This window comes from Nerophis lumbriciformis, linkage group LG12 (assembly GCF_033978685.3).
Source record: "Nerophis lumbriciformis linkage group LG12, RoL_Nlum_v2.1, whole genome shotgun sequence".
Lineage (NCBI taxonomy): Eukaryota > Metazoa > Chordata > Actinopteri > Syngnathiformes > Syngnathidae > Nerophis > Nerophis lumbriciformis.
In genome coordinates, this window is record NC_084559.2 from 35,795,646 (window position 1) to 35,823,482 (window position 27,837).

The 27,837-nt window shown below is 38.2% G+C and overlaps 1 protein-coding gene and 1 non-coding gene across 3 annotated transcripts in view; one reads left to right on the plus strand and one right to left on the minus strand.

The window, feature by feature from the left end:
* Positions 1–27,837, minus strand: part of LOC133623317 (junction-mediating and -regulatory protein-like) — a 37,507-nt gene that overhangs the window by 9,136 nt on the left and 534 nt on the right. The window contains exons 1-3 of one of the 2 annotated variants that reach the window (XM_061986506.1): positions 17,061–18,273; positions 8,537–8,710; positions 693–843 (exon numbers count right to left, since the gene is read on the minus strand). In XM_061986506.1, coding sequence (XP_061842490.1) covers positions 693–843; positions 8,537–8,710; positions 17,061–17,837 — 1,102 coding nt within the window. In that variant the 5' untranslated portion in view covers positions 17,838–18,273. Of the gene's footprint in view, positions 1–692; positions 844–8,536; positions 8,711–17,060; positions 18,274–27,837 lie in introns of those variants that run through there. The other variant, XM_072914351.1, reaches the window with a different exon arrangement.
* On the plus strand, positions 1,300–1,371 carry trnaq-cug (transfer RNA glutamine (anticodon CUG)). Its single transcript has one exon. It is a non-coding gene; the product is annotated as a tRNA-Gln (tRNA).

Below are 27,837 nucleotides of genomic sequence, written 5' to 3' on the forward strand. Positions count from 1 at the left end.
AACTTTCTTAATTTCTTAATAGACTTATAGAACAAATACGACTAGCAATTAAACCACAGAATTTGATGTAGTTCCACGAATAGTCATAAAAATGACCTTACACAATATTTTCCCAAAAATATTGTACCTCATAAAATTCACCTGCAAGTCTTTCCATATTTTTTTGTGGCCTTCATTTTTGTAATGTTCCTTTATATTACCTTTTGATGCTTTTTGAAACCTATAAATGCATGTTCAGTAGGCGCTTACACATACAATTTAAGGATCAGATGCAGATTTTGCAGATTTGATGGCTTATAAATATGTATATATTAGTAAAATTGGTTCAAATTATTTAACGTTTGACAAATGCTAAAATAATAATAATAATTTAATGTCATAATTAATGTGTGAATATTAAAAAAATATTGGAGAAAAAGCTACCTACCATAAAAAAAACTGAAAGTAAAGAAAAACCTTTCAGACAATTATAATAACCTTACAGAAGGTAATACCTTGGTTTAAAATTGTGAAGCTAACTCTGTAAAATGTGTTTGCATGAGTTTTGAATCAATTGAGTGCCCTTGCTTAGCTGCTGTCTGCACGGCTTGATTGATTATTAATACACATTGGTGCCAATTACACAGGGTCAACCAGGGGCCAAGCCTTGAATTATATGTGTGTGACATGATGTGGACATAATGTTACATTACCTTTCTGTGCTCTCGCAGTTGTCTCAAAGTATTTTACAGTGAATTCCTGGATAATAAGGACCGCCTCCTGAGCTTTCCTCTGCCAATCAGAGTCTTCCTTCTTCAGGGATTCAACGCGCCTCGGGCCCAGGTAGTCGTTCTCCATGGAGATCTGTTAAAGGGGGGGCAGTATCACTCATTATTTGTCAACAATAACACAAATATATAGACATGTTTTCAGACAGGTCTGGTCTGTTGATGAGTGTATCAGTACGCAAATTTAAAAAGTTGATTCAAGCACATTTTTCACTTTTATGGTGTGCATTAACATTTTAAAAAGTATTTAGCTGTCATTATTTTAGATTTTACAATGGACTTTATCGGGTTCCATAAAAAAAAACTAAACAATCTAAAAACAACAAGGCTAAAACATAAATTTCTCTGAGGGCCATTATTGAGATAAATGCTGCATTATAATTTGTAGCACATTCAGCTTTGCAGCATTTGGTTTTAAGCCAAAGCATTGCAGCAGTTCAGCCAGTCTCTTAACAATACTGGGTCATGTCAGAGAGGGGGGGATGGGGAGTCATGGTGTAAAAATTTACAACTCCGTCAGTCTGCAGCATGGGGTTCCATGGTGTAATGGTTAGCACTCTGGACTCTGAATCCAGCGATCCGAGTTCAAATCTCGGTGGGACCTGAGTTATTTTGGAACTTGTTCTCCAAAAAAAGCAAATGTAGTACATTGAAACACATCTAAGGAAAAGTAAAGCTAAGGCAGATGACAAGGCGTAATTTATTCATGTGTCTCAAAGGCTGCAGGTAACTGGAGATTACCAGCATGCTGCTCACCACCCACTTTCACATTCACTATTTAAACACCATGTGACCTCAATAATAGTCTATCTTTAAACACACACCAGCACAATTTAATGAGATCAAAAAAACAATTAAAATCTTTACATTTTGCCTTTAAAAAGATAGCGATGCGCAGTTTTGACTGACTTTTACAGAGGCAGTGCAGTGACCAAAATTTAAGACCGTACATTGAAAAATAAGCTGTGTATTTGAGGTCTAAATATCTCTACAAGTGAATTAAAAAGTCAATCAAAATTTCTTGACTTTCCAATTACAAAAAACAAATGCAAAATCAAAGTTTATTGCGTTCAAAAGGAATTTTGCATTATTCTTATATTTATATATTGTGATTACATTAATGTTTAATTTGGTGTCAGAATAATGCTGACAATAATATTGTTTATCAGCAATAATTTCTGGGTAAGGATGTCACGGTATGAACATTTCTTATCACGGTTATTGTGACCAAAATTAGCACGGTTATCGTTATTATTACGCTATTTTTAAATGTGCTAAAAATGTTCTAAAAGTACTTAAACTGAACTTTTACCAAGTTTTATTTAAAAAAAAAAAAAAAGAAAAACACAGACAAAACCTTCAAAATGATTCCCTTTGTAGAAGAAACATTATTGAAGATAAGAACACTGTTTCATGTACCTCAAGTCGAAATTGAATGTGCACATGAAAGCAACACAGCATTACAAACCAAGTAATATGGCAGAAACAAAATATTAACATAAATAAAAGAAATAAATGTGAAAATTGTGCAAGATGGCACCTTATTGACATAAGAGATAAATAAATAAAAACAAATGTAAGAATTGTGCAAGATGGCACCCGATGGCCATAAGATGTAGCGAGTCTCCACGAAGTGAATCGAGTGAAATTATGTGAAACTAAGACTCGGCACCATTGACTCAGAGGGAAAATCTCCCGCCATTCCATTCCCAGAAGATGAGCAGTGTAATCAGTAATTAAAAATGTAAACAGTAAACTATCTGGAATTCTATTACGGTTTACCATTATAACATTTACTATTACATCCCTATTTGTGGGATGATATGTCGTGCAACAAAATTAATCATCGGCCCAGGCCTAGTGAAGAATATTGTTACTTATGTTGAATAATCATGTCATATGTCAAGCAGTCCGCCATCTTGCAGCAGTCATTTGTCAAGACTGCAGCAGTAATACCATATCACTGAACACTATGTAATATGTGGAAATTATCATATTTTTGACAATAGCTACATAATGTGACTGCTCCAAAAGGAGACCATTTAAAAAAAAAAATCTGATTTCCTCTCCATGTTTGCTACATAGAGAACTATAAATCTATAAATACCATTCTTGACAGACACGTAGATTATGAACATTAGCGCTCGTTTTCCATAAAACACACCGCTGTCGTGTGACTTGGACTGGTTAACAGGGCGGTCTTGACTGCCAAAAGATGGCGGCCTCGCTGACGTAGTGAAGCAGTGGGCAGACATGCGCCAGGCTGTCGACAGAAATCTAGGATGTGCGCTACACTCATGAAGATGTCTACTATGGCATCGTGCTGGTCAATACTTAAAGAGATCAGAATAATAACAGACACATTATTTGATCGCGTTAAAAAAATAATGTTTAATCTAAAATAACAATAACTATCAATTCTTAAATCAAGGACATGTAGTCACATGTCCACCCTAGATGACCCAGCTACACATGAATGGGACAAAATACAATATTAGAAATACAACCATTGTATTAAATCTTATAATGTGTCGGTGGACCTAATGATGTGCCTGGAGTGATTAGCAAGTGATGTGCTGTGTCAACAAGCTAAAAATAAATGCAACATTAACACTTAATGACCTGAACAGTCTTTCGATCAGGCTATCATTCATCGTCTTTCTCTCCTGTCTTTACAACAGTCTATCCTGTCGGGCCGGGCGAAACCATCTAAATATCAATAGTATCAATACCACGGTGGGTATTGGTATAGGATCCATATGAGCGTGATGGGATCAATCATTTTGTTACAGTTTCAATGTTCTTTCTATTCTCTCTCTGCTCATTCATGCATGCTTTTCTCCTCCCCTTCCTGCTCTACTGACAGCTGACATTATTTATCACCAATACCTGTGTAATTGTTTTTTTTTTATTTGTTTGAATTTATAAATATTTTTATATTTATTTATGTTTTTGTTCCATTGTTGATTGTTCGTAATTGTCTTAATACTGCAGTGACTTTTTTCTCAAACTATTGTGTGTACTACAACATAACAAGGGAATTATTTATTATTATTATTTATTTATATACGATTTCATTGTTCACAGGCGTCAAACTCAAAGCCCGGAGGCCAACTTTGGCCTGCCACACATTCTTGGAGCCTGGAAATAAAGTGTCAATAAAGTATTTAATCTTTCTTACTAAACGTACTTGTTCTTTACATTTTGACATACAAATGTATGCACTGCAAAAAAATACACACTTTTTTAACTTAATATTATTTGATCATGGAACAACTATTATATAATGATGTACTCAATTAGTATTATAATATGTTTTGTAAAAATAAATATTAATACTTAAATATCTGCTTGTCACCTTTTTTAAAAATCTTAAAGCAAGTTATCCATCAATTTGTACGAAAACAAATCTAGTAATCAAATGCATACGGAATTGTCTAATATGTTCTCCTAATCATGATCAACTATGGTAACTAGAAGCAAATTCCCAAAGTTACTCAACGATCAAAGTATCGGTATCTTTTTTTAAATTTTTATTTTTTTGTCCTGTCCAGCTACTCAGGCAAATCATTTTGTTGATGGAGATGCCCATATTTGCTATACAGATTTACTTTACAAAAGAGAAGTGTGGGATACTTCTCTTCTTGCCTTATTTGTATCTGACTTTATTAAATGGATGCATATCATTATTTGGCGCAGCCGGATCGCAGCAGGAGGGGATAGAAAGAGAAAAAAAGGAAGACAGAGGGGGAAATTGCAGGGACAAGAGGAGGATAAGACAGAGAGACAACAACAACAATAACAACAACAGAACAGCATCAGCAAATATGATAAGTACAAATATGATGGTAAAAGTGATAGCAAAGAAGCAGTTAGTGAAGTAAATATTAATAACACAGAAATGACAATTAATGAATTAATAACTGGGATTTATATAGCGCTTTTCTAAGTACCCAAAGTCGCTTTACATGTAACACCCATCAATCATTCACACTTGGTGGTGGTAAGCTACTTTCATAGCCACAGCTGCCCTGGGGTAGACTGTTACACTACAAATAGAGCAATAAATACACCTATAAAAATAGCAGTATTGATAATGAATAATAACAATACTTGCCTCAATTATCAACGATACAAAAGTTTCAAATGCAACAACAAATATATGTAATGATAACTTGAATTACAAAAGAAAGAGAATAAATGGAGGGGAAGAGAGAGAAACAAACTGTATTGACCTTGTAGATTGTTATAGTATCAATAGGTTAAGCTTTGTCAGTGTGCCGTGTGTTACCCAGTTTCCCCTAAGGCAGGGGTTCGGCAATCTTTACCACTCAAAGAGCCATTTCGACCAGTTTCACAAATTAAAGAAAACAATGGGAGCCACAAAACTCTTTTGAAATTTAAAATGACATAACACTGCATACAAGGTTTTTTTTTTGCTTTGTGCTATGTATAAACCAGGGGTCTCAGACACGCGGCCTGCACCATAATATGAAAATGTAATGTTAGTGCGGCCCGCGAGTTTTATATGAATGGCGCTTGACAGCATCATACTTGCCAACCCTCCCGATTTTTCCCGGGAGACTCCCGAATTTCAGGGCAACTATTCTCTCAAACGTCTGCTGATTTTCACCCAAACAACAATAATAAGGGCGTGCCGTGATGGCACAGCATTTAACGCCGTCTACAACCTGTACAAACAGCGTGTCAGCCAAGCCACACGTTGTATGCAGCTTCTGCTTGCGCACATAAGTGACAGCAAGGTATACTTGGTCAACAGCCACACAGGTTACACTGACGGTGGCCGTATAAAACAACTTTAACACTCTTACTAATATGCGCCACACTGTGAACCAAAACCAAACAAGAATGACAAACACATTTCGGGAGAACATCTGCACCGTAACACAACATAAACACAACAGAACAAATACCCAGAATCCCATGCAGCCCTAACTCTTCCGGGCTACATTATACACCCCCGCTATCACCAAACCCCTGGGAGAGGCACTGAAATCCGGAAGTCTCCCGGGAAAATCAGGAGGGTCAGCAAGTATGCAGCTGAGCCGCATCAGAGTGGTCAAAGAGCCGCATGCGGCTCCGGAGCCGCGGGTTGCAGACCCCTGCCCTAAGGGAACAACGTTAATATATGTTTGATGACACTTGATTATATGCATGACTGTATGAGTGCATATGTGCTGGTATATGTACAGTATGTGTATATGTATGTTTGTACAGTGAATGTGTATGTACTGTATGTAGTGTATTTGTGTATGTATGTGGGAGCGTAGGTACCTATGTATGTGGGTAAGTACCAGTATCTGTCCTGGGCATGACGTTAAAGTGCATCCGGCAGTGGAGGCTCCTCTATGGGGGTCTTGGGGCACTAGGAGGTTAACCCCTTTACTACTGTTACCCCAGGTGGCCCTTGGCAAAGGCCTATTACCTGACTGCCCCCTAGTCAGGGATACGGTGAAGACCTCAACGGCGGAGCAGGTGGAAGATGGTAGATTTAAGAACTACCACAACGGCGGAAGAAGGCTGCAGCAGAAAAGGGTCCCCAGTCGTCTTGGACTCCATGCCACAGGACCCTGACCCGATTCTGTCAAGGATCGTGTGGTGACTGTCTGTGCGCCAGTCTCCCCACGTTAAACAAAGTCACGCACAGGCATCCTTCATAAAAGGGATACACTCCTACCAGGAGGATCGTCATAGTCGTTCGAGTGACCGCCGATTAATGGGTAAGTACGAATGTGTACGCGAATGTATGTACAAACCCCGTTTCCATATGAGTTGGGAAATTGTGTTGGATGTAAATATAAACGGAATACAATGATTTGCAAATAATTTTCAACCCATATTCAATTGAATGCACTACAAAGACAAGATATTTGATGTTCAAACTCATAAACTTTTTTTTTTTTTTGCAAATAATAATTAACTTAGAATTTCATGGCTGCAACACATGCCTAAGTAGTTGGGAAAGGGCATGTTCACCACTGTGTTACATCACCTTTTCTTTTAACAACACTCAATAAACGATTGGGAACTGAGGAAACTAATTGTTGAAGCTTTGAAAGTGGAATTCTTTCCCATTCTTGTTTTATGTAGAGCTTCAGTCGTTCAACAGTCCGGGGTCTCCGCTGTCGTATTTTACGCTTCATAATGCGCCACACATTTTCGATGGGAGACAGGTCTGGACTGCAGGCGGGCCAGGAAAGTACCTGCACTCTTTTTTTACGAAGCCACGCTGTTGTAACACGTGCTGAATGTGGCTTGGCATTGTCTTGCTGAAATAAGCAGAGGCGTCCATGAAAAAGACGGCGCTTAGATGGCAGCATATGTTGTTTCAAAACCTGTATGTACCTTTCAGCATTATTGGTGCCTTCACAGATGTGTAAGTTACCCATGCCTTGGGCACTAATGCACCCCCATACCATCACAGATGCTGGCTTTTGAACTTTGCGACAGTCTGGATGGTTCGCTTCCCCTTTGGTCCGGATGACACGATGTCGAATATTTCCAAAAACAATTTGAAATGTGGACTCGTCAGACCACAGAACACTTTTCCACTTTGCATGAGTCCATCTTAGATGATCTCGGGCCCAGAGAAGTCGGCGGAGTTTCTGGATGTTGTTGATAAATGGCTTTCGCTTTGCATAGTAGAGCTTTAACTTGCACTTACAGATGTACTCCCCTAGAGGGGGGGGACGGGGGGGGTTACCCACATATGCGGTCCTCTTCAAGGTTTCTCATAGTCATTCACATCGACGTCCCACTGGAGTGAGTTTTTCCTTGCCCTTATGTGGGCTCTACCAAGGATGTCGTTGTGGCTTGTGCAGCCCTTTGAGACACTGGTGATTTAGGGCTATAAAAATAAACATTGATTGATTGATATAGCGACGAACTGTATTTAGTGACAGTGGTTTTCTGAAGTGTTCCTGAGCCCATGTGGTGATATCCTTTCACGGTCACGGTCATTCAATGTTGGTTTCCGGCTATGCCGCTTACGTGGAGTGATTTCTCCAGATTCTCTGAACCTTTTGATGATATTATGGACCGTAGATGTTGAAATCCCTAAATTTCTTGCAATTGCACTTTGAGAAACGTTGTTCTTAAACTGTTTGACTATTTGCTCACGCAGTTGTGGACAAAGGGGTGTACCTCCCTCCATCCTTTCTTGTGAAAGACTGAGCATTTTTTGGGAAGCTGTTTTTATACCCAATCATGGCACCCACCTGTTCCCAATTAGCCTGCACACCTGTGGGATGTTCCAAATAAATGTTTGATGAGCATTCCTCAACTTTATCAGTATTTATTGCCACCTTTCCCAACTTCTTTTTCACGTGTTGCTGGCATCAAATTCTAAAGTTAATGATTATTTGCAACAACAAAAAAATGTTTATCAGTTTGAACATCAAATATGTTGTCTTTGTAGCATATTCAACTGAATATGGGTTGAAAATGATTCGCAAATCATTGTATTCCGTTTATATTTACATCTAACACAATTTCCCAACTCATTTGGAAACGGGGTTTGTATTAATGAATGAATATACGTATATCTATGTATGTATAATTGTGTGTATGTGAGTACGAAAGTGCATTTGTATATACAATATATTTGTCTCCCAGTGTGTCCGGTATCAGTATCGACGATATTAGCCTTGCATTTACTGTATTTATCGGATCGATACCAAAATTACCAGTATCGCCCACCGCAACTGCACAACACCTATGTTAAATAAAAACTTCAGTGGTGTTATTACCTTGATTTGTTGTCTGCGCAGCATTGCTAGCTCCCTCATGTCTCGGAACGGCTGCAGCAGGTACTGGTACAGCTGCGTGGAGGCCTCCAGCAAGCATCCGTAAGCCTGGTCCTCTTCCTCATAAAGCTCCAACAAGTCTACCATGCTGTCCATACTCCTGTGTCTTTCCAGCAGCTACACGCACACACACACACACACACACACACACACACACACACACACACACACACACACACACACACACACACACACACACACACACACACACACACACACACACACACACACACACACACACACACAGGAAATACAATGTTATTGGAAAAAGCTTCTGGGACTACTATGTCTAATATTTTGTGGTGTGTTTGTTAAATCTGAAGGTTGGAGAGTCTATTCACCAGCCACAATCACATTAAAGCATACAAGAGGCACGCTGAAAATAATATTATTAGTTCATCAATGGTAACACACACTGTGAGGCTAAAAGGAGGAATGCTTTGTAACTGTAAATACCAAGGGTACAACAAAGTGCCAACTATCAGCGCTGAATACGATCTGCTGCTGGGAATAGAATCAATAGTCACACTAAAACAATCCTATGCGATGCACTGCATGCAAGCACTAAGCCAACCCTCAAATAGAGAGAGATCAATAGTGTGTGTGAGTGTGTGCGTGTATGTGTGTGTCTGGATATATTGTGAATTAGATGATTTTTCACAGGGTTTGAGCAGACATTTTTAATGAGCTTGTCGTGTCTTCTTTTGTTATCTGGTTATACAGTCGCGATCAAAAGTTTACATACACTTGTAAAGAACATAATGTCATGGCTGTCTTAAGTTTCCAATAATTTCTACAACTCTTATTTTTTAGTGATAGAGTGATTGGAGCACATACTTGTTGGTCACAAAAAACATTCATGAAGTTTGGTTCTTTTATGAATTTATTATGAGTCTACTGAAAATGTGACCAAATCTGTTGGGTCAAAGGTATACATACAGCAATGTTAATATTTGGTTACATGTCCCTTGGCAAGTTTCACTGCAATAAGATGCTTTTGGTAGCCATCCACCAGCTTCTGGCAAACTTCTAGTTGAATTTTTGACCGATCTTATTGACAAAATTGGTGCAGTTCAGCTAAATTTGTTGGTTTTCTGACACGGACTTGTTTCTTCAGCATTGTCCACACGTTTAAGTCAGGACTTTGGGAAGGCCATTCTAAAACCTTAATTCTAGCCTGATTTAGCCATTCCTTTACCACTTTTGACATCATATGGACAAAGATAAGACCTTCTGGAGGAAAGTCCTGTGGTCAGATGAAAAAAAAATTGAGCTGTTCGGCCACAATACCCAGCAATATGTTTGGAGAAGAAAAGGTGAGGCTTTTAACCCCAGGAACACCAAGCCTACCGTCAAGCATGGTGGTGGTAGTATTATGCTCTGGGCCTGTTTTGCTGCCAATGGAACTGGTGCTTTAAATGAGACAATGAAAAAGGAGGATTACCTCCAAATTCTTCAGGACAACCTAAAATCATCAGCCCGGAGGTTGGGTCTTGGGCGCAGTTGGATGTTCCAACAGGACAATGATCACAAACACACGTCAAAAGTGGTAAAGGAATGGCTAAATCAGGCTAGAATTAAGGTTTTAGAATGGCCTTCCCAAAGTCCTAACCTAAATGTGTGGACAATGCTGAAGAAACAAGTCCATGTCAGAAAACCAACAAATTTAGCTGAACTGCACCAATTTTGTCAGGAGGAGTGATCAAAAATTCAACCAGGAGCTTGTGGATGGCTACCAAAAGCGCCTTATTGCAGTGAAACTTGCCAAGGGACATGTAACCAAATATTAAAATTGCTGTATGTATACTTTTGACCCAGCAGATTTGGTCACATTTTCAGTAGACCCATAATAAATTCATAAAAGAACCAAACTTCATGAATGTTTTTTGTGACCAACAAGTATGTGCTCCAATCACTCTATCACAAAAAAAATAAGAGTTGTAGAAATTATTGGAAACTCAAGACAGCCATGACATTATGTTCTTTACAAGTGTTTGTAAACTTTTGATCGCGACTGTATATTCTCCATCTTCTAGCAATTCATGCATTTTCTACTGCTTATCGTCTTTTGGGTCATGGTGAGCTGGAGCCTACCCCAGCTGATTTTAGCCCAAAAGGCAGACTACATCCTAACACAGGTCGCCAGTCAGTCACTAGGCACTAAAGTATAACTTGAATGACGATTTTTTTTATCCATAATGAAAGGGAAAAGTAAACATGGGAGTCCTCCATCAAGGCATTGCTTGCTCCATACATCTAAAAGGTGCACATTAATAATGTGGCAGGCACTGACAAATGAGTATTAATAGGCATTCTGTTTACATAAGTAACAGCACATCGCTCTCTCCTCTTGGTGTGTTTTATGTCTGGGTAATTTAGCTAGGGTAGGATTTCAAAACCGCTAAAATGTTCCCTTATATAGTACCGTAAGGTATAAATCCTTCAGGTCGTGTGTGACTACAGTGGCATTGTCAGAACCCTGCCCACTGCACACATGACAGATAAAAGGAGCTGGTCCCCTGAACTTTTCCTTCCGTTTAAAAGTGACTAAATCTGCAATACATATGGTGGAGTGCACTAAGAACTGCACTTTATCATTTTTTAAAGAGGCTTTATTATGCAAAACCAACTTTTCTTACCTACCTGGTACCTGCTGTTGCGTATTTGGAATCTACATAAGTTTCGATAAATTTTAATCAAACCATGGATGCATTGCGGAAATATATTTATAAAATAACATTGCCTTCCTTCAAACTTCCAGGAAACGAGGCGTTTCAAATTTGTCCATTTGGTGACGTTTTTCTCATTAGTGACGTCAGCGGATTATCCATGTACGGTGTAAATTTAATCAAAGAGCATTGCGCACTTTCGCCATTGTAGTTATTAAGCTCTTTCTTTTTCGCTGTCCTCTTGTTGTGGGGCAGACTGGCTCGTACATGCACATGCAACCTCCGCTGTTGCCATTTCTAATACAAAAATGGCGTATAGTTCTAACTTATATGTCAGGAGATTCGCTATGGAAGCGCAAAAAAATGACAATAAAGATGGCGGGGTGAAGACATTGTCGAAGTGGAGCCACGTAAATAATGATGCATTCAATTTGTACTGGTAAGTCGGAATTTCAGAGGTCTTATTCGGAACACCTCTCGAAGTCGGATTTCTGACTCGGAAAGACGGAGTATTCTCACCACCCTCGAGTTCGTTTCAAAGATGGCTGCTCTGGATGTAAATAATAACATCCGATTCTATAATATCCGTTATTAGCACATCTGATTAGTTTTTGCCGCAGTTAACCAGCCACATACAATGTATTGTTGTACGTTTATATATAGTAACAACTAGGGGTGTGGGAAAAAAATCGATTCGAATTCAAATCGCGATTCTCATAATGTACGATTCAGTATCGATTCTCATTTTTCAAAAATCGATAAAAAAAAAAAAAAAGTTTTATTTTTTTTATTAATCAATCCAACAAAATAATACACAGCAATACCATAACAATGCAATCCAATTCCAAACCCGACCCAGCAACACTCAGAACAACAATAAACAGAGCAATTGAGAGGAAACACAAACACGACACAGAACAATCCAAAAGTAGTGAAGCAAAAATGAATATTATCAACAACAGTATCAATATTAGTAACACTTTCAACATAGCAGTGATTAAAAATCCCTCATTGACATTATCATTAGACATTTATAAAAAATAAAAAAAGAACATAAAAAAAAAGAACAATAGTGTCACAGTGGCTTACACTTGCATCGCATCGCATCTCATAAGCTTGACAACACACTGTGTCCAATATTATCACAAAGATAAAATAAGTCATATTTTTGGTTCATTTAATAGTTAAAACAAATGTAAATTATTGCACTCAGTTGATAAAACATTGTCCTTTACAATTATAAAAGCTTTTTACAAAAATCTACTACTCTGCTTGCATGTCAGCAGACTGGGGTAGATCCTGCTGAAATCCTATGTATTGAATGAATAGAGAATTGTTTTGAATCGGAAAAATATCGTTTTTGAATCGAGAATCGCGTTGAATCGAAAAAATCGATTTATAATCGAATCGTGACCCCAAGAATCGATATTGAATCGAATCGTGGGACACCCAAAGATTCGCAGCCCTAGTAACAACATGTATTTCATGTGGTATATACGCTGTACATCGCTAGCATTAGCGTCTGTTTCCTCTTCATCCACCATGTTTGAAGGTTGCAGAAAAGAGTCCATATTTTCCCATAAACTGTGTATATTCAGAAAAAGACAAGTGCAGAAATAGCTTTCGTATATACGTGGCCAACTCAATTTCCGACATCATAACTGGAACGCTCACAACTCGGGTTTGACGTCATTCCCAGCTCCGACTTCCAACTTTCGAGGTAAATGGAACACAGCATAAGACCGCCCACAAAACGACGCATCCTGAAGAGACGGTCAGAAAGCAACTTGAAGATGGTCTGTAAAACCCAATTTGTGCAACATTTTGTCCAAAGAACCACCGTTACATATTATGTAGACCACAAGCAAATGCTTTAAATGTAGAAAAAATTAAGTTTCATAATAATACGCCCCCTTCAGGAAAAAATTCAGTTATTTTTGTGATTTATTTGAAATACATGTGCTTCACTTTCATCAAGTTTTATTATATTTATTAAAAATGGCTGTTTAGCTGAAAAGTTATTTTTCTCTTCTCTTCAATAATATTTCAAAATAACACATTCTAGAGCTGTGATTATATTAAAATGCCGTTATATTTTTGTCTAAGATTATAATTGCGTCAGTATGAAGCAATATAGATATAGATGGATGGATGACTTTCTCAGGTGATCCCAAATGACAAAATATTGGCATATGCAGAATGGTAACATGCCCATACAATTAAATCTAGCGTGAAATATCAAATACCGGTAATAAAGAGCTTTAGGTAGTGTAACATATAAATAGCTTAATTAGCTCCTTAACAGTGTAAAAGTCCCTCGGTGTTTTTATATCCAGTCTATCCACGAGTATCCTCACACCTTTTTATTACAAAACCATGCAATTAGTAAGGGTGCAACGATTCATCAACACTGCCAACAAAAATCAAGAAAAAAATGAGTCCCCGACAAATAATAATAATAGTCGGTGACGTCATCGCTCCTGTTTTTCCAGGCAAAATGGCGTAATGGAGATTCAAATCATATCAATATTATTATTTTTGCAGTCGCTTCCTTTTAAACGGACAGAAGTTTGTTATTTTTATTTTGTCGCAGTCTGATGAGTTCTCTCAGGGTATTCAATCGATCACAACTGGACTGTTTGGTTTGTCTTACAAGACGTTTCGCCTCTCATCCGAGTAGGCTTCATCAGTTCATGCTCATAGACTTAGATTGGTCAGATCTAGTCTAGCGGCTGGTGCCAAAACCCCAAATATTTGTACTCCAAAACCAGGAGGATGTGCCTGCTAGTGCATCCTAAAGACCGGACACCCCAGACCCACAAAAACAATCTGGTGTATGCTATCCAGTGTAATGATGAATGCACTGATTCATATATTGAGGAAACAAAAAAACCACTATGCCGACACATGGCACAGCATAGATGGACAAACTCTTCAGGCCAAGACTCAGCTGTGTATGTGCACCTCAGGGAGAAACAACACTCTTTTGAGAACAAAAATGCACAGATTCTGGACAGGGAGGATGGGTGGTACGAAATAGGATTGAGGGAAGTCATCTATGTCAAGGTTGAAAAACCATCCCTGAACAGAGGTGGTGGTCTGCGACACCACCTGTCTCCCACATACAACACTGTCCTTTCAACCATTCCTAAAAGACTCTGCAAGTTAGCCTCCAACAAATAACAAAAGTTAGAAACATTCTGGTCACAGAAGGTGACCAGAATGCTATTTGTTTACAACTGAATGGAATGCTTGAATGATGAATGATGGAATGATTCCGACTATTTTGGACTGGTAGTAGTCGATCCACAGCGATCGTTCCGCCACACAATACCTCAATGCTAACAAGGGGAAATTACACTTCCAACGACTGTCGATGACTTCACCAGTTAGGATTGCTCGTTTGCATTAAAACAGTTGTTTTTCTTACTACGATAGGGCAAAACCATCCTTGCCCAGGCACACCCTCCTTGTTTTGGAGTATAAATATTTGGGGTTTTGGCACCAGCCGTGAAACTAGATCTGACCAATTTAAGTCTACGGGCACAAACTGATGAAGTCTACTCGGAGGAGAGGCGAAACGTCTTCTAAAACAAAACCAAACAGTCCAGTTGCGATCGATTGAACGCCCTGAGATGACAATGACATGGATGAATGAGAACATGCATAGACAGTCTAGTAAGTTCATAAATAAATAGTTGTTAATGAAGTATCTTTATTGTTAAGTTAGTACTAGGGATGTGACGATAAACAGTAATAATGATAACCGGTAAAAACGGTGATTGATAACTGCACTTCGATAAACTCATGAACTGACTGGCGCCCGCTCACTAGCAAAAATGCTAACATGAAAACAAGAGACATTAACGTCTTTCCCCATTAGGAAAATACATATTCCAAACTAATTTTATACAAACACATTGCTGGCTGAGCAAATTAGCTATTCAAATGTGCACATCAAACCTAAAAGCTGTGCTCTCTTACAACAGAGTGATCGTTCTACACGAGACGGAATATGAGACAGAGGTGTTTTTACAATGCGTTCAAGTACCGCTCAACAGAGTAGGACACCACAAGGCCCGCAAGGAACAATAAATAATAATAGTAGATTTCTACTATCCAGGTGAGAGGAATGATTTATAATCTACAATAAGCTTCCATGAGCAAGAAGCAATGAAACAGTTTGCCAGTCGATATAGGCAACACAGGCACACAAGCTTGTGATCACGGCGCCGCTATAAATAGTTTGTCTGTGTTAGCACTTATAAAAACAATATCACTAACACTTGGTTAATATTTAGGTCACAAAATGTAAATGGAGTATTGTTGGCGGTTTTGGATGGTTTTATTGGGTTATATGGGCGGAATAGAGGACCTCCCATTGACTCCGTCGTAAGCAGCCTTTTATTTGTAATTATTTAAGAGTTAGAATGCATTAAAAAAAAAAATACAGCCGTCGTTATGTCCTTCATAATGATTGTGAAGGATAGGAACCATTTCTTTTTAAGTTCAGTTACTCTTTAAGATATATTTAAAAGAGAAATAAATACACAACAAGTAAAAATACAATGTGCAAACATAGTGTGAATATTGTTTAAAAGTGTACAGAATATTTTACGATATAAATAAAATAATAAATAAATGAAAGTATTATGTACAAAAAATGTGCAGAGAAGAGGACAATGTGCATATTGTGTAAAAGTGTACAGAAAAATGTAAGATAGTGGATAAATGAAAAAAGAATGAAATAAAGAATATTGTGTATAAAAAATGTGGAGAAGGGGACAATATGCCTATTGTTTAAATGTGTAAAGAAAAATTTAAGATACTGTACAAATAAAAAATAAATAAATAAAAATATCATGTACAAAAAATGTGCAGAGATGGGGAAATGTGCCTATTGTGTAAAAATGTACAGAAAAATGTTATTTACTTTATATATATATAAAAAAAAAATGAAATACAAATATGTATGAAAGGGGACAATGTGTGTAAAAGTGTACAGAAAAATGTAAGATACTGTACATATATAAAAAAAAGAATGTAATACAAATATGTATAAAATGGGACAATTTGTATAAAAGTGTACTGAAAAATGTAATACACTTTATATATATAAAATTAATGAAATACAAATATGTATAAAAGGGGACAATTTGTGTACCGGTAAAAAGTGTACAGAAAAATGTAAGATACTGTGTATATATATATATGTATGTATATATATATATATATATATATATATATATATATATATATATATATATATATATATATATATATATAAAATTATGAAATACAAATATGTATAAAATCGGACAATTTGTGTAAAAGTGTACTGAAAAATGTAACATACTTTATACATATAAAAATAATGAAATACAAATATTATGTATAAAAGGGGACAATTTGTGTAAAAGTGTACTGAAAAATGTAAGATAATGTATATATATAAAAAAGAATGAAATACAAATATGTATAAAAGGGGACAATGTGTGTAAAAGTGTGCCGAAAAATGTAATATACTGTATATATAAAAAAAGAATGAAATACAAATATTATGTATACAAGGGGACAATGTGTGTAAAAAGTGTACAGAGATGAGTGTGCAACTCAACATGTGCAAAATTGCAGTACGGCTCAAGTATGTTATGATGGTATCGTGAGAGCATTAAAAGAGTAAGGATTAATCAAAGCAACAGAATATAAATTTAAGCTTTTTTGTAATCGCATGAATCGATTAATGGTCGCAGCTCACACACAGGTCACGAGAAGCTGAAGAAGAACCCTCTGCTCACCTCCTGCAGATGTTTACTTTCATGCTGAAGCACTTCCTCGTAGCCAGACTGCTTCAGCTCGCTGAGGCTCTCGTAGTACTCATCCAGGTCGTCGTTTTCAGTGAACAGAAGCTGGGAGAGGATCTTCCAGCCGCATAGGTCGAGCGCATGGCCCAGGTAGAGCTGTAACTTAGAACACAGGTCATCCATCTCAGTCTCCGAGACCTCGGCCGGCCCGAACAGCACCGACCACATCCCGCTTGGTTCCTCCGGAAAGACAGGGAGACAGGGCTCCAGGACCGAGTCGACGGAACACAGCTGCTGGTGCACCGCCCGCAGGTCCTGGAAGGAAAAGAGTCCTGCCCAACTGCAGTCCTCCCGGCTCAGACTGTCCTCCAGGTCCGGAGTGTCCACACAGAGATCCTCGAGATCGGGACTAACATGACAAGACACATTGTTGACCACAGTCTTCATTTTAACAGGACTTAGTTTGGAACCTGGAAGTTTGCTTTTAAGGCCTTGCACCGCAGTCTCTCTTGGTCCTAAGCCAGGGCTCCGGGACACTTTATCCCCTGCAGGACTAGTTACCAGCCATGTTGTTTTGTCTCCATCCTCCTCCCTGCCGCTGCCAAAGCTTCTCCTTTGCGCCGTTCTGTTGTGACATGTGATGGCAAATTTGCCTTCCACTTCGTTCCATGCGACGATGAAGACAAATTTATGCTTCTCCTTCTCCTCGAACGCATTGGGGCGGACAGCGACCCAGCCCGACTCCAAATGATCCTCCATGGTGAATGACATCTTTACGCAAAGTGATGGAACTACACGGCTATGCGCATTGAAGGCACCACCGCTGCTCTGGTGCAAACTGTGCGTGTAGCGGGTTTATAACGCCATTCGCCGCCCGCTGAGACGACGCCGCTCCCCCGGCCGGTTATCATTCGGTGCTTTTGGAATAAAGCGGCGTCATTTTCATGCACTTGGATGTCCAACAACCAGTCTCCGTTAGCTTCATCATTAGCATAACACCACTAGCATCTCCGTGCCCAACTACCGCAGACCTCTTCCTCCTCACCCTTCCCACCCTAAAGTGACGAAAACATGACCGCCATAAATCCCGAACCCACGATAGAATGACGACATCGAAAGGGAGCGACAGTGTCGGGCCAAGACCGTGTAGTCTTCTTGTCTTGTGTGGTTAGCCCGGCTAATAACATTGACATGTTTACATAGCTGACCAGACCACATACCTAATGTGATGCTGCCTTCAAGGACTGTGGGAAAACTGGGAAACACGACAAGTGTAATTGATATGCATTTTACAGTATACGAAGTTTTCAGTGTTTTTGTTAATTATCTTTAAAGTGTATATATTATATGTATTATGTCTACTGGTTATGCCTTTTAAAGACGTGTCATTCTAGTTTGGAGGACCAAATTAGATAAGTGCTTGATTGATTGATTGAAACTTTTATTAGTAGATTGCACAGTGAAGTACATATTCCGTACAATTGACCACTAAATGGTAACACCCGAATACGTTTTTCAACTTGTTTAAGTCGGGGTCCACTGATATAGATGGATACACTATCAAATATATACTAACATCATAACCCTGCAAAAAATGTTCTATAGAATTTCTAAAGAATATCTCTATAGAATTTCTAATGAACTTTAGGACCGAAGTTCTATAGAATTTCTAATGAACTTTAGGACCGAAGTTCTATAGAACAGGATTCTAAAGAATGGTTCTATAGAACATGGTTCTAAAGAATGGTTCTATAGAACAGGGTTCTAAAGAATGGTTCTATAGAACAGGGTTCTAAAGAATGGTTCTATAGAACAGGGTTCTAAAGAATGGTTCTATAGAACAGGGTTCTAAAGAATGGTTCTATAGATCTCCTCTAAAGAATAGTGCTATAGAAGAAAGTTCTAAAGAGTAGTTCTATAGAACAGGCTCCTATGGAATGGCTTTCTGTGGAATACGGTTCAGAATGATGTAGAAATGATTGGGCAGGCATTCTACAAAATCTGTGGTCTAACACTGGCAATGGAGAAAGACAAATATTGCAGTTGAATGAATGTTGACTTGTATTTATTATATACATGTAACTCAAATCTTGACGTAATAAATAAATGTCAGCAGCATAAATCAACATGATCACCGCGCTTCCCCGACTGTTAGAGACGGCTAGACGTCCAGCAGAATTTGTTTCTGAGGCCTTCTTTTTTTCCCATTTTCTGCGCAATGTTCAGTTTCACTCCAATGATTTTCTTTATCACATTTGCTTCACTTGAGGGATGGAGCTTCTTCACAAAATCTGAAAGATCAATAAAATATACCAGAATTAGTGTCTGCAGACACCAAGACACTAGCTGTCATGCAATGAGTTACACTATGGCATTTTTCAGCTCGATAAAGAGAGTGATGTCTATCATTTAATCAATGCAATGGATAGTCAACACACTGCATACATTGCATATCACGCGTTTCTATGCTGTAAGGCACTTGCACTGCTTGACGCACACAAAATCATATGTGGTGCAATCATGCCAGGCTTTACGAACTGCAACAAATCTGTATCAAATTCTGACAGTGCATGTACACTATTCATTAGCTATATAGAAAATCCATTCAGTGTGTGAAATATTTTTCAAATTATTTTCAGGATTTCACTTTCTTGTGAATCTTGTTGTGTACTTGATGGGTGTCCCCAATGGCGTTCGAACAATCACGAAAGTGCATTAATAGAATTCTAATAAAAATATTTAACTTCAATCTGATTGAAACCATATCCACATCGGGAAGGGGATCTGACACATTCCCTATCTAAAAGTCGTTCACTTCTCAACTTGCAGCAGAACTCACGGAAATTCCCGACGCTAGTTGTTAAATAGTAAGGCGGAGAATGCCGATATAAGATATCAAACGAGAAAAAGGTGTAGATATCCGTGCGCTGCGGTTTTTGCTTTGTCACTTGATGTTGGTTTCCGACGAGATCAAAGCTAATGTGACCACCCATGCCTATAAATCTGTCAAAACGAACATCTCGCAGTCAATTCATGGACCAAGCAGACTGGAAGCTATGGATATCTATACTTCATGCCAAACGATCACGGAACGACTTGGAGATAGGAAAAGGGTCAGATCCACTTCCCTGATGTGGATATGGTTTTAATCAGATTGATTTAACTTATACTCACCAATAATAGCAGACACTTTCTTGTCATCCAGTTTTGGTTTCTCATGCTTATCCTTAAAAGCATTGGATTTTTTTCCTGTCAAGCTGCTGTTGGCCAGCTCCTCTCTGGCAGAGCGACAGCAGGACGTCGAGCTGATAGTATTGTTGCCTGACGTGATAAGTCGTCCATCTTCATTAGCAGGCCAGGAAGTCCTTTAATAGAAAAAAGTACATTGTGATGCAGACACAATAAAAAAAAAATACATTAATAACATGAAGCTGGCGATATCCAAACCGCTCGGCTCTAACCCCAGCTATCATAATGTAAGGGTATTTTGATAGGAATCTTGTTCAAGTCAAGGGAAACATGGTAAGGAAGCAATCAAAGATGAAAAATATATATAACCATATATATTAATTCATCCTGACCACGCGAAGATTTAATATTTGTCGGTCAAGTATTAATCAGATATCCAGCTGAGACAAAATATCAAGAAGGAAGGGACGTAACTCTTGCTAATATAAGAGAAACACACAAAAACGGACGGACAGACAGACAAACAAACAAGTACCATATGTCCTCCCCTTATTTAGAGGGGAGGACATCACAACTTAGGATGTTGTATATGCAACAGTTCTGAAATTATCCCAAATCATAAATGGATTTTTATTGGAAAAAAGGGGCATAACTCTGGAAAATATTGTCCGAGACGACTCATTTTCGATAGGCTTCTTGTTACACTAAGATAAATAGATGTAACAAGTTTGGTTTCCGTACATGAAACGATTCTGTAAATATTGCGGTGACGGATGGACAGCCGTACATGACGACAATACCCGTAGGCCAAAGTTAGATGAAAATACAGTAATAAGAAAGTTATTTCATACATCGACATGTAAGCATATTTTCCATCAACCTATGATAATTACAATAACATACTTCTAGAATAAGAAAACCTACCTTCAACAACCCTCAATGCATCTCGAAGGGATTTGTTTTCCTCTCTCAACTGGAGGACTTCCTTCTTCAGGGATTCCATTTCTGTACATGTATCTTTCGGTGAAGTTCTTCCCAGCTGAAAATGTCAAAATAGTCAATCAAATGAAATAATTTGTATTATGATTAATTTGGGCGCTCATATGTTTTCCGGAAGCAATTTGTCCTGGATACGGCCCTGACAGCACCATATAAGTTTTACATGTATAAGCAACCTTGTAGGCACATTAATTTGAATATGCTACATGTACATGTAGCAGTAAGCCATTCACACAGTAGGCACTGTTCATCAGGTATTTGTAGTGTTATTTTCATATAAGTAAAAGTATAAACTTGTGTTTTAAACCAGTTGCCAGGGATGCAATTTTTACGTACTCGATTTCAAATGAATGCTAGGCACTTGTGATTGTTTGCCTCGAGAGGGTGCTTTGATTAACCAATAAAATCCTATTCTATTCTATTCATGTACTCACAGCAGCAAGTTGGGCCTTCAATTGTGCCCGAGCATCATATCCCACAGCTGTACGGCTTACTTTCCTCTTTTTCTTCTGAAAAATCAAGATTAACAAGAAAACGTGTTCAGTTCTTTTATATGCCATTGAAGTGAAGAAATATGTTTGCAGAAATGATAGATTTTCGAGTACATGCAGAAAGTCTGTCAACACCTCAATTTGTCTTGAATATTATTCTGTCTGAGTTGGTCGAATTGAATCAAAATATTCAATAACTTTAAAGCCTACAATGAAACATGATTTGATTAACTTTTATGATAAAGAAAAACTGACAAGGTACTTCAAAAGTATGGGATTGAATCCTACAAAACCTCACACAGTTGAAACACCACTGAAATAGTGAGTGAGTGAATTAACGTTTAACGTTGCTTTCAACACTATTTCGGTCATATCGCGACAACACCACTGAAATAAAAGTACCTGCTGTCTGTCAGATAGAGTCTCCTCAACACTTTCATCCTTGCTCTCACTGTCTGATGACCAAGACTTTGGCTGTTTGTTTCTCTTGCCTCTGCCATATTCCAAATCACCAGTAAGGGGTACATCCTTGCCATCCTGAGCGGCTTTCAAATATGGCGTCAGTTCACGTGTGTCTTCTGTGTAAAAACAAATATGTGCCACATTAAGCTAAATTAAACTGTACAGTTAGTCATACATTTCAGCAGCAGATTGTTATCACTAAATTACTTTGGTATACCTACAGTTCTGATGATTCAGAAATTCACCTCAGCGAGAAACAAATTTCACCTTACTTTCCCTTATTTACAGGCTTACAGCCATATTAAAAAATTGTCAAGGTTAAGTCTGTACTATCATGACAATCACCTCAGCATTGCAGATTGAAACATTCAGTATACCAGGGCTGCACTGATGAGAAATTACTATCAATCATGGAAGAAAAAAAATTATATTAATTAAATTTAACTTTACATAAACAAAGTCGAAAGTTCAAGGTGTAAAATCAGAAGTACATGAAATATATCTATATTAAATATATCTATATTTATATGTACTTCTGGTAAAACGTATACTTTTTACTGAATTGAATTGAAAAGTTTTCAACTGTTTATTAATTACCACCAAATCTCAGAATTCTTGCCACGTATTTGGTTTGTGACTGCTTCCTTCCTCCTGCTTTGTTGAGTGGCCATGGAACTTGGACTTCTTCATCACTGTCCCAATTTTCTCCATTCATCTTCTCTCGAGAACCGCGTGGTTAATATACTATATTTCGTCTCGATGATCATCCTCCCCTTGCTTCCGTTTGGCGACCTGACTGGGGGCCAAACTCCTTCTCTGTGTGATCACACAAGCCTGACGTTACAAACAATGGAGGGATGATAATAATAATAATAATAAATTAGGCTAGTTTTGCTAGCTCACCATTTCCGCCCGTGCCTCGAAGCTGCTGTTTGGCTCAACGTTAGCCCGCTTGTGACGTCTCGCATCGCGCCTAGAAGACCCTAAACCTAAATGTGATGTTTAAGCCAACAAAGTTACCGTCAATGAACTCCGACGTGACTTGGGCAGCTTAGAAAGAGCGAGTGAAGTCAACATGGACGTTGTGGCCGCCATCACCAACTCAAACTGCCCGCGAAATCTGCTTTGCAACTACGGCAAGCGCGAAGGGGAAAAATAAATAATTTTTAAAAAAAAAGTTGATTTGAAACATATTCGCACTTATTAGTGTCGGATATGAGAAACATTGATACAACGCGATTATTACCAACTATACATGAATTTGGTTGTGATTGCAGCCTTAAAACAGTTTTGTTATTTTATAACAAAACGAGAGCAGTTCTATCTATCGTGTTTGGGGGGGGGGGTTTGTAATGTTACGGCGGGAAAAGTAGTAAACTAAATATAACATTGAACCATGCTTTTGAAAATGTATACATTTAAATCCTGGCAAATACTGACTTTTAACAATATAAATTGTTACTTACATGAGTTCGGTAAAGTGTTTTCCTATTGGGCTCCGTGAAGAAACGTGTCTGGGCTTGTTCTTCCACAGCTGCATGCAGGTACGTGGGCGGGTCCTGACGTTTTAGGTCTGATTTAAACCTTTGAACTGAGTTTTGCTAAATCAATTTATGTTGGAAGTCCAATAAAATTAATTTTATCACATAAAAAAGTAAGTTACGAAAATATTCACACTTTTTACTTATAGATAACTCAAAAACTCTAAAAATAAAAATAAATTGATTTATTGGAATAAATATACTTTTAAAAATAAAGTCTGCCGAATTAAGTTCTGGGTGTCCGCCTTGAAATGACACCTCACAATTTTAAATGATACAAAATTAACATTTTCATAATTGAGGGAGACATCCTGCATTGTTCAAAAAACAAGCTCAAGTCTGGTGAATCAACTTAATGAGATTAATCAATGCTATGGTGATAGCGCTGCTGCCATTTTATAGAATTTTATTCCATGGAACAATCTATAGACCTTTCAGCAGATAAAGGATAATGTCTATAGAATTTCTGTTAGACATTCTATAGAATGCCCAGTTCTATAGAACAATCTATGGACTTTTCATCAGATAATGTAATGTCTATAGAATTTCTATAGGATATTCTATAGAATTCCCAGCTCTATAGAACAGTGAAAAGACCTTCCAGCACATGAAGCTGATGTCTATAGAATTTCTATAGAATTTTGAATACATATTCTATAGAATCTTCAGTTCTAAAGAAATTCCGACGAAATTCTATAGCGTTCTATATATTTCTATAGAGATTCTATAGAACATTTTTTGCAGGGAATACAGTCATCACACAAGATAATCATCAGAATATACAGGTAAAAGCCAGTAAATTAGAATATTTTGAAAAACTTGATTTATTTCAGTAATTGCATTCAAAAGGTGTAACTTGTACATTATATTTATTCATTGCACACAGACTGATGCATTCAAATGTTTATTTCATTTAATTTTGATGATTTGAAGTGGCAACAAATGAAAATCCAAAATTCCGTGTGTCACAAAATTAGAATATTACTTAAGGCTAATACAAAAAAGGGATTTTTAGAAATGTTGGCCAACTGAAAAGTATGAAAATGAAAAATATGAGCATGTGCAATACTCAATACTTGGTTGGAGCTCCTTTTGCCTCAATTACTGCGTTAATGCGGCGTGGCATGGAGTCGATGAGTTTCTGGCACTGCTCAGGTGTTATGAGAGCCCAGGTTGCTATGATAGTGGCCTTCAACTCTTCTGCGTTTTCGGGTCTGGCATTCTGCATCTTCCTTTTCACAATACCCCACAGATTTTCTATGGGGCTAAGGTCAGGGGAGTTGGCGGGCCAATTTAGAACAGAAATACCATGGTCCGTAAACCAGGCACGGGTAGATTTTGCGCTGTGTGCAGGCGCCAAGTCCTGTTGGAACTTGAAATCTCCATCTCCATAGAGCAGGTCAGCAGCAGGAAGCATGAAGTGCTCTAAAACTTGCTGGTAGACGGCTGCGTTGACCCTGGATCTCAGGAAACAGAGTGGACCGACACCAGCAGATGACATGGCACCCCAAACCATCACTGATGGTGGAAACTTTACACTAGACTTCAGGCAACGTGGATCCTGTGCCTCTCCTGTCTTCCTCCAGACTCTGGGACCTCGATTTCCAAAGGAAATGCAAAATTTGCATGGTTGGGTGATGGTTTGGGGTGCCATGTCATCTGCTGGTGTCGGTCCACTCTGTTTCCTGAGATCCAGGGTCAACGCAGCCGTCTACCAGCAAGTTTTAGAGCACTTCATGCTTCCTGCTGCTGACCTGCTCTATGGAGATGGAGATTTCAAGTTCCAACAGGACTTGGCGCCTGCACACAGCGCAAAATCTACCCGTGCCTGGTTTACGGACCAGGCACGGGTCCGTAAACTAACACCCTCCCCCTTCCACATAGTACCTCTTCGGATTGTAAATAATCAAATGTAAACAATCAAACAATCAAATGTAGACACTTTTTCTTATACTTTCTGATCTCTCTCTCTATGTCCACTACTTGTTGTACATATCCTACCAAGTCAGTCCTACACTGTCTCAATATCCATTTCTCTGATGATGCAATTGTTTATGCTGATTGTTGATGACTGAAGTGTTGATACCAACCAAACCTAACCCCGCCCCCCCTCCCTGGGTTATCCATATATGGTATGAATGTACAGATAGTGCCTTCCGCCATTGTAGTCCGCATTGTAGTCATTAACCTCTAAAGGCCTTAGTGGCCACATGCGTGGACAGCATCATTTAGCTCTTATTTCCAAAATTGTGTACACTACTGAATTGGGGTCTTATGCCGACATATGGACACATACTGCTATCTGGTGGTGTCAGAAGAGTATAACATACAATGGAATTTTGAAAAAAAAAAAGTGTAAAAATAAAAATTAGCATGTCACTACACATGAAGTACACGTTTGTTACTTATAGACTAAGTACATCATATAAAAAGAGGATTTTTAGTTTTTATTCTAATTAGGGTCCAATAAGCCCAAATAGCAAAGAGAAATAAAAAAAATCATGTAAACAAACAGCTTGGGCCTTAAGAGGTTAAACTCCTTTTTCGCTACCCTCTTGTCGTGGGGCAGACAGGGTCATACACTGACATTCCCCTTCCACTGTTGCTATTCCTAATATAAAGTAGCGTATAGTTCAAACTAGAGATGTCCGATATTATCGGCCGATAAATGCTTTAAAATATAATATCGTAAATTATCTGTCTATCGATTTCAAAATTATCGGTATCGGTTTCAAAAAGTATAATTTATGACTTTTTAAAACGCCGCTGTGTACACGGACGTAGGGAGAAGTACAGAGCGCCAATAAACCTTAAAGGCATTGCCTTTGCGTGCCGGTCCAGACACATTATCTACCGCTTTTCACACACAAGGGAATGCAAACATACTTGGTCAACAGCCCTACAGGTCACACTGAGGGTGGCCGTATAACAACTTTAACACTGTTACAAATATGCACCACACTGTGAACCCACACCAAACAAAAATGACAAACACATTTCGGGAGAACATCCGCACCGTAACACAACATAAACACAACAGAACAAATACCCAGAACCCCTTGGAGCACTAACTCTTCCGGGACGCTACAATATACACCCTCGCTAAGCCAACCCCCCCACCCCCCTCCTCTTGCTCCTCTTTTACTTCTCAGACCACCTCCTCGATCAACATATTTTACAGTCAAGCAAAACACAACAAAAATGCATCAAACACGGCGATATATGAAAGCAGTGAAAAAAAATAATGCACTTTGATACTTCAATAATAAATATGGCAGTACCATGTTGGCATTTTTTTTCCATAACTTGAGTTTATTTATTTTGGAAAAGATTGTTACATTGTTTAATGCATCCAGCGGGGCATCACAACAAAATTAGGCATAATAATGTGTTAATTCAACGACTGTATATATCGGTATCGGTTGATATCGGTATCGGTAATTAAGAGTTGGACAATATCGGAATATCGGATATCGGCAAAAAAGCCATTATCAAACATCTCTAGTTCAAACTTATATTTGTCAGTAGACTTGTTATGGAAACTAAAAACTACAACAAAGATGGCTCAAGAAGATTCTGTCCAAGTGGAGACACGTAAATAAGACCGCCCACAAAAAAACACATCCTGAAGAGATGATCAGAAAAAGTTTTAAAAACGGCCTGTAAAACATAATCTATGCAACATTTTGACCAAAGAACCACCATTACATGTTATGTAGACCACAAGGAAGTGTTTTATGACCCCTTTAAAATGTGTCATAAATTATTTCTAATACATAAATACATACATATATATAAATGTTTATCCATCCATCCATTTGCTACCCCTTGTCGGGGTCGCGGGGGGTGCTGGAGCCTATCTCAGCTGCATTCGGGCGAAAGGCGGGGTACACCCTTGTTTTATAGGTCAATAATATATTTAATAAATTAACTAACCATTGATTTAATGATTGAATTAATTATTTTACAATGTAATGAATTATTGATTTCATAATGTATTTAATGATTTGATTAATTAATGACACATTGAATTTATTTCCATATTTGTTTTTCTTTCATTCCGTGCTATAACAGTTAACATAGCATTCA